This window comes from Lolium rigidum, chromosome 4 (genome assembly GCF_022539505.1).
Source record: "Lolium rigidum isolate FL_2022 chromosome 4, APGP_CSIRO_Lrig_0.1, whole genome shotgun sequence".
NCBI lineage: Eukaryota > Viridiplantae > Streptophyta > Magnoliopsida > Poales > Poaceae > Lolium > Lolium rigidum.
This window is the reverse complement of record NC_061511.1, coordinates 24,761,419-24,775,956: the sequence shown is the minus strand read 5'-3', so window position 1 is coordinate 24,775,956 and position 14,538 is coordinate 24,761,419. Positions and strand designations below refer to the sequence as shown.

At 47.1% G+C, this 14,538-nt stretch overlaps 2 protein-coding genes and 2 pseudogenes across 2 annotated transcripts; 1 reads left to right on the top strand and 3 right to left on the bottom strand.

Annotated features, from left to right (window-relative positions):
• Window positions 1-1,097: 1,097 nt before the first annotated feature.
• LOC124646776 lies at window positions 1,098-4,347 on the bottom strand (annotated as a pseudogene).
• LOC124646775 (protein Rf1, mitochondrial-like) lies at window positions 4,246-6,120 on the bottom strand. The gene is made up of 2 exons (XM_047186838.1): window positions 4,488-6,120; window positions 4,246-4,398 (listed from the first exon to the last, which is right to left on the bottom strand). The coding sequence occupies exons 1-2, from the start codon at window positions 6,118-6,120 to the stop codon at window positions 4,349-4,351; spliced, it is 1,683 nt and encodes a 560-aa protein (XP_047042794.1). The 3' UTR covers window positions 4,246-4,348.
• Window positions 6,121-7,184: 1,064 nt separating this feature from the next.
• LOC124646773 lies at window positions 7,185-10,565 on the top strand (annotated as a pseudogene).
• Window positions 10,566-11,315: 750 nt separating this feature from the next.
• On the bottom strand, window positions 11,316-13,318 carry LOC124707986 (cysteine-rich receptor-like protein kinase 2). Its single transcript, XM_047239676.1, has 6 exons — window positions 13,117-13,318; window positions 12,869-13,008; window positions 12,547-12,757; window positions 12,210-12,444; window positions 11,932-12,085; window positions 11,316-11,828 (listed from the first exon to the last, which is right to left on the bottom strand). Exons 1-6 carry the CDS (start codon window positions 13,301-13,303, stop codon window positions 11,493-11,495), a joined length of 1,263 nt encoding a protein of 420 aa, XP_047095632.1. The 5' UTR covers window positions 13,304-13,318; the 3' UTR covers window positions 11,316-11,492.
• Between the last annotated feature and the right edge of the window lie 1,220 nt (window positions 13,319-14,538).

The following is a 14,538-nucleotide window of genomic DNA, read 5'->3' as shown; positions in this document are numbered from 1 at the left end:
AAGTACTAGTGTACTTTATGTAATTATGTAAGACCTACTTTCCTCGGAAAAAATCAAAAATACGCTTCAGCTTACTCCTGTTGCAGATTAAATTTGGTTCTGTTATCCCATATTATTGTAAGCTCCATCATTTCGCCCTTCACTTATGCAGTTGTGCTGGCCCTATGATTTTTATTGCAATATTTTTTTACTAGATATGTACTAGTACCTCTTTAACGAATTTCTGATGTGAATGTCACTGCACACTGGTTTTTTAATCTCCAAGCTAAATACTGCATATAAGTCCCTGAATGAGAAACAAAAATAAGATGAAAGATTTTCTCAAAAAAAGAAGATGAAAGATGATGATTGATGCTGGTTGTTGACTTGAACTTGAACCGTCTCCATCTTGGACGGCTGAGTCAATTAAATTAAGCCATGCTTCACTCGTTCTCAGCAGCAAGTTTGGACTTTCCCCGAGACAAAACTGACAACGACCAGATCAGATGCATACACAGCTCAACGATTTCCCGTAAGAATCGTTGCCGGTCCATCTCTGTTATGTCACGCTTGTTTTTACTTTTCCGAACAGGTAATTTGATCTTATTTCTAAGGTGAATTCTCTGATTTTTTTTCCCTCTGTTTTTAGCTGATACTACGCGCCTACTGAATCTCAGCCGGTGCGAGGGGGAAAAGGAGAGAGTGATGTTGGTTGTTTAATTTGAGTTTTATGTATGATCAATGTGTATTTTTTTTGGAGCATTTTGGATTCTGTTATGCTTAATTAGCCAAAGAACTTACGGTTTTATGTATGGAGTATTAGAGTCAATACTGCATTTCTTTGAATATTTAACAAAATTGACATTTCTCTATATACTTGCTCCATCCGTTCTGAAATAGTCTACATTCTAGCTCCAAAATTTGTTCTGAAATACTCTACATTCTAGTTTTTTGTCGACAACAACACTAAAAACAAGGTGGTTTTACTCTCTTTATTGGATGTTGTTATTTTCAACGTAGTTTAGATTGGTTATTCAAATATCTAAGTAGAGTACTAATAAATGGACTACCAATTTGTCTCATTTTTTTCTAGAATACACACTAAATCAGAACGGAGCGAGTACATCGTACACACGTGATTATGTGATTACAACGCTTACCGTTAGTACTTCAACATCATCCTAACATAAACAATGGAAAATGTTAATATGATCCTTGACACCCAATTAATGACCTGGCCTGCACTCCACTCACTCACAACTGGTTCATGGAGAACGGTGACTTCTCGGAGTTCGACTTCAGTGAAAATATCGACCCTAAGCCATAACTATTCGCGTTCGACCCCTTTACGTCGATGAACGGAGGCTCAGTCGAGCGTGCCAGTACCCTATCCCCTCTGCCCAGCATCTCCACCACCTTCCACATTGGCGGTCTGAGGTTAGGCGACGCCTGCGCGCACAGTAGACCGACATTGAACACCTTGAGAGCTTCCCTCTCCGGGCATTCCTCCTGGAGGTTCGGGTCAAGGAGCTCCATCATGGTGCCTGCGTTGTAGTGCTTCCATATCTGAGGACGGATGGGTGGCAGAAGCATTGATAGATCCATCAGGTTTTCTGGAATGCTACACTACACTTGTACTTGGCAATAGGGTGAAATGTGAGTGTACCAGTGCCATGAGGGAGAGTCCCTCGGCCGATGACGCCACCGAGTTGTGGTTCTTCCGGCCGGTGATGATCTCGAGGACTAGCACGCCGTAGCTGTAGATGTCGGCCTTCTCCGTCAGCTGCCCGTGGACGATGTATTCCGGGGCCATATATCCACTGCATAAATGTAGGCACAGTGTTCTTGTTCATGCATATCACAATTTTGTTTGCAGAAATTCTTTCCTCCATCAGATTAGTTGCTATTTTCCCAGAGCCTCAAGAAATTATAACTTACAAGGTTCCGGCGAGGCCGGTGTTAAGGTGGGTCTGATCTTCCATGAAGTTCCTCGCCAAGCCAAAGTCACCAATCTTAGGCCTGAACTTTTCATCCAACAGTATATTGCTGGCCTTGATGTCCCCATGTATGATCCTGATCTCGGAGGCGCTATGGAGGTATGAAAGACCCTCCGCCGTCCCGAGGATGATTTCCTCCCACTGCTCCCAATCCAACACGTTCTTCTTCAACGCATCTGCATCAACAAACATGTAAGATGTCAAATTCATAAAAATCCACAATGCGAAGCACCAATTATTTTTTCAGGGTGCAGGAATAGTTTTCTATCTATTATTACCAAATAGGTAGTGATCAAGGCTGGTGTTGCAGAGTACTCATAGACGAGGAGGCTCTCGGGGCCCTCGATGCTGCACCCGAGGAGCATGACGAGGTTCTTGTGCTGCACCTGGCTGACGAGCTTCACCTCGTTGAAGAACTGGTCGGTCCACTGCCTCGTGGTGAGGAAGAGCCGCTTCACAGCGACCTCCCGGCCATCCGGCAGCACACCCTGTGAGACATCATCAGAGGCCAAATTCAGATGAGGCAAACACTTCGGAGGTAAGCAATGTTGCAAGCTATGGCAGGCGTACCTTGTAAACTGAACCAAATTAAACAACAACTGTGCTAGCTGCAAAAATGAGCGTGTTTCTGTGTTCTGTGCAACAAATGCCACAAAGCATGCTGTTTGATGCAATTTTATCTATCTTTTCTTATCTTTAGTTTTTCTGGGGCAACTCTAAGAAATAGAATGACGGGTGTTCATGGGATTCAAGGTTTCTACATGCCAAAGAAAAATTAGACTACCTCGAACATGCAATGTGGCCCCAAACCTACCAGCATATATACTTAAAACATATGGGGCTGCAATCAGTACCTTTAAACTTTGTACATGGAACTACTTGAGTCATCATAGATTGTTGGTACTAATGGTTCAGAATAAATGACTCCAAACAGCTGCATCCCTCTTACACCGCAGACCCCATTATTGAAGAATCATCCGGGTGATCAAACTACGGGATATCTACTAAGAAAAGACTATTATACTAACTTGCATCACACAAATTGCCACTCTCTCAAGCACACACACATATTTTCTTCTTTTATACCCACACTACTGTATCTACGCCCTCCTTAGTAGCTATCAGAAGCCATTATCCTTAATAAGCCATCCGCTGATTGAGACTGCTTGATCTACCTTTCCTCATCCTACAATAGAGAAAAGATCCAGAGAAAAATCAGTCTTATCTTTTCAAAATTTCAACACATGGAAAATGAAAAACCATGACTGAATTTCTATTTAAAAATAATATGTATTTCCTGTGCCACCAGAAGGACTATGGCAAGCAACAACTGAAGTGTACCTCGTGAAGAGTTAAGTTCAAATATTATGATTCAATTATTGAACTTCAGACCTCCAGCGGCTCCTTCCAGAAACTGGTATTTTTTAGGGAGCAAGTTTATGTTTTTCCTATATTTCCCTTCCGCTGAAAAAAGAGAGATCAGCAGCGAAACAGTATTAGCTTCAAGCGAGCAGTTCTTCCCATCAGCTTTAGACATATAAATTCCAGCTCTAACTATCTCTCCCTTTTGCAGTAGATTTCTGATGATATGATTTAGCAAACAAGAGTTGGCAGCACATCCACTCTTCTCCATCGATGAAAAAAGATTGTCAGCTTCTTCCACTGAACCTTCCTTTATCAGATTTGCCATCATTATACTGTAGGTAACAATATTAGCTACCAACCCATTGGCTGGTATTGCAGCAAACAAATCCTTAGCTTCTTGGTTTCGCTGAACCCTGTAGAATGCACCAATCATGATATTGGCAATTGTAATATCAAATTTCATATTTTCTGTCCGTAACTTCTGGAACAATGTGATTGCTTCATCAGAGCAATTATTTCTACATAGTCCACCAAGAACTATACAGTATGTATCAATGCACACATTTAATCCAGATTCAGCCATCTCATGAAACTTTTCTTTTGCATCAAAAATTCGTCCAGCCAGAAATAACCCATCCAGTATAACATTATAATTAAAAGTTGTAGGTTTAACCCCCTTTCGCAACATTTCTTGGAACAAAGTAAGTCCATCGTCAATCCTCCTGTTCTTGCAATAGCCGTTAATAAGTATACCATATGTAACACTAGAAGGTTCCAAACTATATGATACCATAGCATCAAATACTTTCATCGCATCCTCCATCTTGCAGACTAGGCAATATCCACCAATTAGTGTATTAAATGTGACAACATCAGGCCTCTTACCTGTGTGTACAATCAAGTCAAGGATGTCTTGTGCTTCCATTACCCTTCCTTCGTTGCAAAGGTTGTGCATTATTGAAGTGAAGAACGCAAGACCAGGAGGACGCATACCTTTATTCTTCATTTCAGCAATTAATTCCTTTGCTTTCACCAACTTGCCATGTGTACAAAATCCCTGAATCAAGAAACCATAAAGAGCTATGTTTGGTTGTACTCCCATATCAATCATCTGATTAAATTTCTCCATAGCATTGTCCAACTTACCCATTTTACAAAATGCATGTATTATGGTTCCATAGCTGACTACATCTGGAGTCACTCCCTGTTTCTGCATTTCTTTAAGTATAAGCATAGCCTCATCCATTAAGCCAGCTTTAGAGTATCCGTTAATCAGTGTGTTAAAAACATGACAGTCAGGTAGAATACCATCTCTTGACATTGAATTAAAGAGATTATTCATATCAACTAAGCATCCTTCAGCAGCGTACCCGTGAAGCAGAGTATTGTATGACACGATATTAGGTTTCAGGCCCTTCATAGCCATGGAATCAAAAAATCCTGCAGCTTCTTTGCTTCTCCCATGCTTGCAAAGGTAGGCCATGAAGACATTGTAAGTATACACATCTGCTGTAACACTCCGACTTGTCATTTCTTTGAACACCCTAAGTGCCTCCTTCCAGTTGGCCGAAGTGGAATATCCATGGATGAGGCTATTATATGTCACAGTATCAGGCTCAACACCATTAACAACCATCTGACGAAGGAAATACTCTGCCTTGTCCATTGCTTTGGCCTTGCACAGTGCATTGATAACCAAGTTATATGTCACCACATTAGGCGCAACCCCTTGCTTTGTCATTTCGTGGAATAGATTGCATGCCTTGCCTACTTGGCCTTCCTTAAAGTAGCCATCGATAACCAAGTTATATGTCACCACATTAGGCACAACCCCTTGCTGTGCCATTTCATGGAATAGATTGCACGCCTTGCCTACTTGGCCTTCTTTAAAGTAGCCATGAATAACAAAGTTATATGTCACCACATTAGGCGCAACCCCTTGCTTTGTCATTTCGTGGAATAGATTGCACGCCTTGCCTGCTTGGCCTTCCTTAAAGTAGCCATCGATAACTGAGTTATATGTCACCACATCAGGCACAATCCCTTGCCGTACCATTTCATGGAATAGATTGCACGCCTTGCCCACTTGACCTTCCTTAAAGTAGCCATCGATAACCAAGCTATATGTCACCACATCAGGCGCAATCCCTTGCTGTGCCATTTCATGGAATAGATTGCACGCCTTGCCTACTTGGCCTTCCTTAAAGTAGCCATGGATGACCAAGTTATATGTCACCACGTTGGGGGTGCAGCCAAGCTCGGGCATCCTGTGAAGCAGCACCACCAGAGCGTCATCTGCTCGCTTTGCGTGGCAGAGTCCCTTGAGGAGGTTGTTGATGACGCGGACATCTGCCTTGAGGCTCATCTTGAGGAGGTGGCCGAAGAAGGCGAGCGCCAGGCCCGGGCGGTGCGCACGGCAGCAGCAGTCCATGAGGATGCTATATGTGCAGGCCGTGGGCCGCGCCACCCGTCGGCAGGCGCCTTGGGACATGCGGCTGAAGAGGGCAACCGCGAGGGCTGGACCGTTGCTGCAGGCACAGGATGGCGGAGCGCGGGCGAGGGCGGCTAGAAGGTTGTTGAGGGGGCGCTCCTGGACCGGCGTGCCCTGCTGCAGCAATTCGTCGAACAGGTTGTGTGCGTCTGCCGGGGTGAGCTTGCCATTGCGTGCGCGTTCCGTGGCGGCGGCGAAGGCGGCGGCGGGCTCCCAGCAGCGAGTGGGCGGCGAGGTGGAGGAGGAGTGGCGGGCATGGAGGCGGAGGCGGAGGCGGAGTGGCGACATTGGCGTCGAGGAGCAGAGGCGAGGCATGGTCTTGGTGTTCCCTCCCTCTGGCAATGTGGGAGAAAGATCATGGTTTTGTTTTGTTTTATCTTTTCTTTCGAGACTGCACTGTCTTTCTCCCATGGAACTTTCCAACAATTACGAGCAATGCCACTACACACTCGATCCCTTCTTGCCGTATTCCACTGCCCGATTGCAGCGCCGCCGTTCCCACCCGCTTGCCATCCTGCCGCCGCTCAGCTAGGCTCGCCGTTGGCATCGGCGGGATTCCACTTCCGTCGTCTCCTCTCCTTGCAACTGCTCACCGCCCCGTTCTCCAATCTCCACACACTGTATTACCTCCGAATCAGCCACCATCTCCTCCTTCTCCAGCGCACAAAGGGCATGCATTCTTCCACCAGCGAGCTCCTCCAATCGCAAGAAATCCTGGCCGCCCCATCCTGCAGAGGTAGGGGTTTGGACATGGACGAATTGGATCTACCCGAGCTGGTGGTGTAGGCCAGGGGATTCAGATGGTGGGAGCGGTGAGGTCCTCGCGAGGTAGGGTGCCGCCGCTGTGTCGCGAGGCTGGTCTCCTAATTACTCCTCTCGTCGCCGTCGTCACAAGCCCACAACCCCATTGCTAGCCACTGGGCGGCAATGCTGCCCTCATATCTTCATGTTGATGCATCCTTCAGGTTATTATAGGTACTTCATGATGCTTATACCAACAGCTATACTGTTTGGGCATTTCCCTTTAATCCTGTATATTTCCGGAACTATCAATTATAGCATTCAAAGCAGCTAGCAAACCTGCATGACCTCAAAATCACTGTTTGTTGGCTAGAGCCTTGTACATATTGGTATCTGGAATTTGATTTTAGGGCAGTTAATTTTTATTCCACAGCTTTTTTGTTTCCATTCAGCATGAGTGTAGTAGAGGTGAAGAAAAGATGGCCTTTCAATTCCCTTGACTTGCAGAAAGATGTCCGTAATTTGATGTGCCCATATCTGCTAATAACTTTTTCATGAATCCGGGCCACAGACATGGGCACGGCAAATTCATGACAAAACCATTAGCAGACATGGACATGAAGGTGTTTGTGATTCCGTTGTCCAACCCAAGTCATCCCTGTGAATTTAAGGGTTTATGTTGTCTTAGTGTTTTGACGCTATAATGAGTTGCTGAACACTTTGGTAGGTGTCTTTTTTTTTTCTTTGGCCATGTGCATCCTTAGTGTCTCGACTAGCTCTTGACATTTTGTTGTTGCAGAGGCTTGTGTAATTGATATCTTCTTGATAATAATATATTTCCTTTATCGAACAAAAAAAAATTCATGCCCAGGGTCCCAATAATCTAGCTAGGAGTACAATCTTCTATTTTTAATGTGTCTATGAACACAATTGGTCGTTCAGGAAAACATGATCATTTAATCATGATTCAACTCTGCTTTAAACAGGGATAATTGTTTTTATTACTATTGCTTGCTCTCGCATAGATGAGTTTGAGACGGAACATCCAGCTGCTACAACACAACAAGGCAAGGCACCTGGAGTGCTGTTATCCATCAACAGGCCGGGATCGAGCAAAAATGAAGGCACTAACTTTAGGAGCATTTTGTCAAATAAAATTGAACCACGTCGCGATCAAGATAGAATGGTTGTTGAACCGTCTCCATCTTGAACGGCTGGGTCAATTAAGTCATGGTTAGACACTCGTTTCCCAGCAACAAGTTTGGACTTGCCCAAAACAAGATGGTCAACGATCAGACTACACGCAAACGTGGCTCAGCCATCCCCTCATACGAAGGATTTACTTATCTTCGTAATTGATGCAGATCCATCTGAACAAGATGCAGTTATAAAGGAAGACATTACCCCTCGAGTTGCTCTTGTAGCTCCTCAAATTGAAGCGGATCTGATGGAATCAATGGTAAGGAACACCAAAGTTTGTCTCCTGATCTTATTCATGCTATTGGTATGCACATGTGGCAGAACCATCTCTCCACAAAGCAAAGCTGAATCTGAAGCCAAAGCACTTTTGACATGGAAGTCTACTTTCATGTTCTCCGATGCGAACGGCTCTTCTCCACTCTGGTCATGGTCACCGGCTACCTCCACCTGCAGTTCTTGGTCTGGCATAAAGTGCAACGCCGCTGGCCACATCACACAGCTCACGGTTCCCGGAGCCGGCATCACAGGCACGCCCGATGCCTTTGATTTCATCACATTCTTGGCCCTCACAAGTCTCAACCTCGGTGGCAACCATCTCATGGGCACCATCCCTGCCAATGTCTCCCTCCTGACCTCTCTTACCTCCCTCAACCTTTCAAACAACAACCTCACCGGCGGCATACCGATGGCGCTTGGGACGCTGCACCACCTGCGAGTTCTTCTTCTTCGCGACAACCCGCTAGGTGGGCCGGCGTCTCTCGCCAAGCTCGGCGCACTGCAGCGGTTAGACTTGCAGTTGCAGGCTGCGCATCTCGTCGATAAGATTCCAGTGGAGCTGGGACACCTGGGAGCTCTCACCTTCTTGGACCTGTCAAGGAACAACCTCTCCGGCGGATTGCCACCGTCCTTTCCTCGGATGAGGGAGATGAGGGAGTTCTACTTATCAAGAAACAAGCTCTCCGGTATGATTCCACCTGACCTGTTCACCCATTGGCCTAAGGTAACTATGTTTGCCCTACACTATAATTCTTTCACTGGAAGCATACCACGGGAGATAGGTAAAGCAACCAAGCTGCGACTCTTGTCGCTTCACACCAACAATCTTGCGGGTGTAATTCCAGTGGAGATCGGCAACTTGGTGTGTCTTGAGATGTTGGATTTGGAGAAGAACTCGCTATCTGGATGGATTCCTGCTTCTGTTGGAAACTTGACGCTACTCGTCATCATGATTTTATCTCTCAATGACCTCACTGGCTTGGTGCCCAGTGAAGTTGGTAGTATGTCATCACTACAAGGCCTTGACCTCAGCAATAACAAGTTGGAGGGTGAGCTACCTGCAACAATTTCATCGCTCAAGAATCTGCACGATCTTGACTTCAGTAACAACAAGTTCACTGGTACAATACCAAGCATTGGTAGTAGAAAACTGATCTCAGCTGCCTTTGGCAATAACAACTTTGTGGGAAGCTTCCCTCAGAAATTTTGCCAAATCACTTCACTGGAAATCTTGGATCTATCTAGCAACAAACTGTCGGGTGAGCTCCCTAACTGCCTGTGGGACTTGCATGATCTGTTATTCCTAGATTTATCAAGCAATGCTCTCACTGGGGATTTTCAGTCAACTGGGTCCGCTAATTTATCATATTTGGAATCATTGCATTTGGCAAATAACAAATTCACAGGTGGTTTCCCAACTATATTGAAGAACTGTAAGAAACTAGTTGTCCTTGATATCGGTGAAAATTACTTTTCCGGGTTAATTCCATCCTGGATAGGTCCAAGTCTTCCTTCCCTAAGGATTCTACGGCTAAGGTACAACTTGTTTGGTGGTAGTATTCCCTCACAATTATCGCAACTCTCCCATCTCCAACTACTCGACCTAGCTAGCAACCATTTCACAGGTCCCATACACCGTTTGCTTGCCAATTTTTCATCCATGATGAAACCACAAACAGAATTCAACATGAGTACATCAGTCCACGAGGAAGTTTTACATCTAGATGAGGAAATTGTGTATGTTGACCGAATCAATGTAAACTGGAAGATGAAGAGTTACCAGTTTCAAGGGACAATTGCACTTATGGTAGGTATCGACTTATCAGCAAATTCATTCTCTGGTGAGATTCCGTCTGAGATAGCAAATCTCCAAGGCGTCAGGTTTCTAAATCTGTCAAGAAACCATCTATCAGGCTCAATTCCTGAAAACATTGGCGATCTAGAGCTTCTGGAATCCCTTGACTGCTCATGGAATGAGTTATCTGGTGCTATTCCTTCAAGCATCTCAAAACTAGTTTTTCTTAGTTCGCTCAATCTCTCCAACAATCATCTCTCCGGCGAGATACCAACTGGTAATCAGCTCCAAACACTAGACGACCCTTCAATTTACAAGAACAATTCTGGGCTTTGTGGGTTTCCATTGAGCATCGCATGTTCCAATGGTTCACGTACTACGGAAATACTGGACAGGAGCAAGAAACATGATGCAGAAATTGAAACCTTGTATTTCTACTACTCAATCATTGCTGGACTTGGCCTTGGATTATGGTTGTGGTTTGGATCCCTAGTTCTTTTCCGGCCATGGAGAAGTTTTCTCTTCTGTTGTGTGGATCGCATTCAAGATAGGACTATGAAAGGATGCAGAGCATTTCGTTAATGTGTGTGTATATCTTTATGTAGTCTTTGCACTTGAGTGTAGGATTTATATGGCCTCATTTACTCTTTGTACTTTATGTAAGACCTACTTTCATTTCAAAAATACGCTTCAGCTTACTCCTGTTGCAGATTAAATTTGGTTCTGGTGCCCCGTATTATTGTAAGCACCATCATTTCGCCCTTCACTTATACAGTTGTGCTGGCCCTATGATTTTTATTGCAATATTTTTTGCTATGTACTAGTACCTCTTTAACGAATTTCTGATGTGAATTTCACTGCACACTGGTTTTTGTATGTCCAAGCTAAATACTGCATATAAGTCGCTGAATGAGAACGAAAAATAAGATGAGAGATGATGGTTGATGCTGGTTGTTGAGCCGTCTCCATCTTGGACGGCTGAGTCAATTAAGCCATGCTTCACTCGTTCTCAGCAGCAAGTTTGGACTTTCCCCGAAACAAAACTGATAACGACCAAACCAGATGCATATACAGCTCAACGATTTCCCGGTCCATCTCTGTTATGTCACCGCGTGTTTTTTCTTTTACAAAAAGGTAATTTGATCTTATTTCTAAAGTTATCCAGAATCGTTGCCGGTCCATCTCAATCAAAATCATACGAAAATATGACTGTTTGTCACCTGTTCGTTGTGTTTTTGTGTGAATTCTCTGACTTTTCGTCACCTGTTTGTTGTGGTCTAGGTGAATTCTCTGACTTTTTCCTCTGTTTTTAGCTGATGCTAGGCGAATATCACCCGATGCTGGGGGAAAAGGAGATATGTTTTTAGGTGATATTGGTAGTTTAATTTGTGTTTCAATGTGTACTTTTGGGAGCATTTTGGTTTCTGTTATGCTTAATTCGCCAAGGACTGACGGTTTTAAGTATGGAGTATTAGAGTTCAAAATACTGCATTTCTCTGAATATTGGACAAAATTGACAATTCTCTATATACTTACTTACATCTTACAAGCGTGATTATGTGATCACAACGTTTACAGTTAGTACTTCAACAACATCCTAACATAAAAATGGAAAAGAATGTTCAGATGATGCTTCACACCCTGTTGATCACCTAGCCTGTACTCCACTCACTGACAACTGGTTTGTGGACAACGGTGACTTGTCGGAGTTTGACTTCAGCGAAAATGACGACCCTGAGCCGTAGCTATTCGCGTTCGACCCCTTTACGTCGATGAACGGAGGCTCGGTCGGGCGTGGCAGCACCCTATCCCCTCTGCCCAGCATCTCCACCACCTTCCACATCGGCGGTCTGAGGTTAGGCGACGCCTGCGCGCACAGTAGACCGACATTGAACACCTTGAGAGCTTCCCTCTCCGAGCATTCCTCCCGGAGGTTCAGGTCCAGGAGCTCCATCAGTGTGCCTGTGTTGTAGTGCTTCCATATCTGAAGATGGACGGATGTCAGCATCAGTGTTATATTTATCAGGTTTTCTGAAATGCTACAGTGCACTTGCAGTTGACAATAGGGTGAAATGTGAGGGATGTACCAGTGCCATAAGGGAGAGTCCTTCTGCCGATGACGCCATCGAGTTGTGGTTCTTCCGGCCGGTGATGATCTCGAGGACTAGCACGCCGTAGCTGTAGATGTCTGCCTTCTCCGTCAGCTGCCCGTGGACGATGTATTCCGGGGCCATATATCCACTACATAAATGTAGGCACGGTCAGTGTTCTTGTTCAGGCATATCACACTTTTGTTTGCCGAAATTCTTTCCTCCATCAGATTAGTTTCAATTCCCCAGAGCCTCAAACAATCATAGTAACTTACAACGTTCCGGCGAGGCCGGTGCTGAGGTGGGTCTGATCTTCCATGAAGTTTCTCGCCAAGCCAAAGTCACCAATCTTAGGCCTGAACTTTTCATCCAACAGCACATTGCTGGCCTTGATGTCCCTATGTATGATCCTGATCTCGGAGGCGTTATGGAGGTATGAAAGACCCTCCGCTGTCCCAAGGATGATTTCCGCCCGCCGCTCCCAATCCAACGCGTTCTTCTTGAAGGCATCTGCGTCGACAAGCATGTAAGATGTCAAATTCATGAAATTCCACAATGTGAAGCACCAATTATTTTTTCAGGGTGCAGAAATAGTTTTGTAGTTATTATTACCAAATAGGTAGTGATCAAGGCTGGTGTTGCAGAGGTACTCATAGACGAGGAGGCTCTCGGGGCCCTCGACGCTGCAGCCGAGGAGCTTGACGAGGTTCTTGTGCTGCACCTGGCTGACGAGCTTCACCTCGTTGAAGAACTGGTCGGTCCACTGCCGCGTGTTGAGGAAGAGCCGCTTCACGGCGATCTCCCGGCCATCTGCCAGCACACCCTGTCAGACATCATCGGAGGTCAAATTCAGATGAGGTAAACATTTCAGGAGGTGAGCAATGTTGCAAGTTGTGGGCTTGTGGCAGGTGCTCGAAATGGCATGGCAATGTACCTTGTAAACTGAACCGTAGCCGCCCTGGCCGAGCTTGTTGATCTGGTTGAAATCATCCGTCACCTTGCGCAGCTCCTCGTACCGGAAACCGAGCTGGGACGCGGCGATGGCGCGGATGAGCTCGGCTGAGCCGTCCATGTCTGCAGCGCAACCAAGCATGAAGTACACAGCGTCAAGAAGCTATCCTCAAACCAGAGTGCAGTATCCGTTTTCAGTGGCCTGTTCTAATGTTACAGTTATATACATACCGTCGTGGTGGAGGTGGTTTCTCCTGCGCCTCATTCTTGTCCAGATAAATGCTATGCCGATGGCCGCCATGGCAGATAGGACGGAGGCGAAGACGACGATGATTATGTGCCGAGCTGCCACGGATAATTCAGAAGAGAAAAATGTCAGATTAATACGGATTTGTTTTGCTGTTTCAACCTGTGACATGCGCTGTTGCTATCAGCAGCATTCAGACAAGGCACGGCACGACAGTTGGACCAAGAACGACAAGTAAGACCGAGAGAATGTGCCCTGCACTCACTTGATGATCCGCCGCCGCCGCCACCGGCGTTCGCCGGCAGGTAGAAGGGCTGCGTGGAGTACCTGACGACGCAGCCGGCGTTGAGCCCGTACCCCTCGGCGGCGCCGGGAAGGCACCGGCTGACCACCCGGTCGCGCGCGCTCGCCACGCACGCCGCGCACGCGCTGGCGTTCAGCGACCTCCAGCACTGCGCCGCCGCGTACACCCGCGCGCCGGATGGCATGGCGGAGGCCGAGGCCGTGGCGGCGTAGTAGTACCCCTTGGCCCCCGGCGCGGACGCCGTGACGTTGCGCACCAGCGAGGCGGCCGCGGCCGCGAACGCCGGCGTGGACGGCGCGGTGTCGTTGGAGCACACGGCCGCGTCGCCGGCGTCGGAGGCGGCGGCGGTGAAGTTGTCGGCGCCGTAGCGGAGGAAGCAGCCGTCGAGGTAGATGCGGCCGCCGTCGGCCGGGAGGCAGTGGGGCAGCTTGACGCGGCTCTGCGCGTAGCAGAGCTGGCAGTCGGTCGGGGAGAGGTAGGCGAGGCACTGGCCGAGGCCGTAGACGGAGTCGTTGCCGGAGCCGGAGGCGGCGGCCCCGAACCCGGAGCGCGTCACGTTCTGGTAGATGAGCTCCAGGGTGTTGACGAAGCTCACGTCGAACCCCTCCGGGTTGGGCGCCGTCCTGGCGCCGCACACCGTCGCCAGGATCACCGGCGACGCCGCTGACGAGTCGGCGCCGGCGGGCACAGCCACGGCGACGGCGACGGCGAGGAGGAGGCACCGGAGCACGTCCGCCGCGGTCTGGTAGCAGAGGGAGGCGTGCTCTGCTTCTAGTCCTCGGTCTGCCCATGGCGGCGAGCTAGGTCGTGATGCGCCTCTGCATGCGCGCGGCCCGGACTTTTGTTTCTCGGCGTGGTGGATGGACCTCCCTCTTGGTTTTGTACGTGTTGCGCTGACACTGTGTTGTTTCGTGTCTGAAGTCTGAACTGGTTCAAGTAGCAGTCGGCTGCTGCAGCTTGATAGCTACGCTTTTTTCGGACCGACGTGGCAAAATGGACAGGTGGGGGCCTGCCACATCAGCGTGCAGCCAGTATGCTCTGCCATGATTCACTCACCTTCCTGTTCAAAAAAAAAAAAAGATCCACTCACCCAAGATTCCAT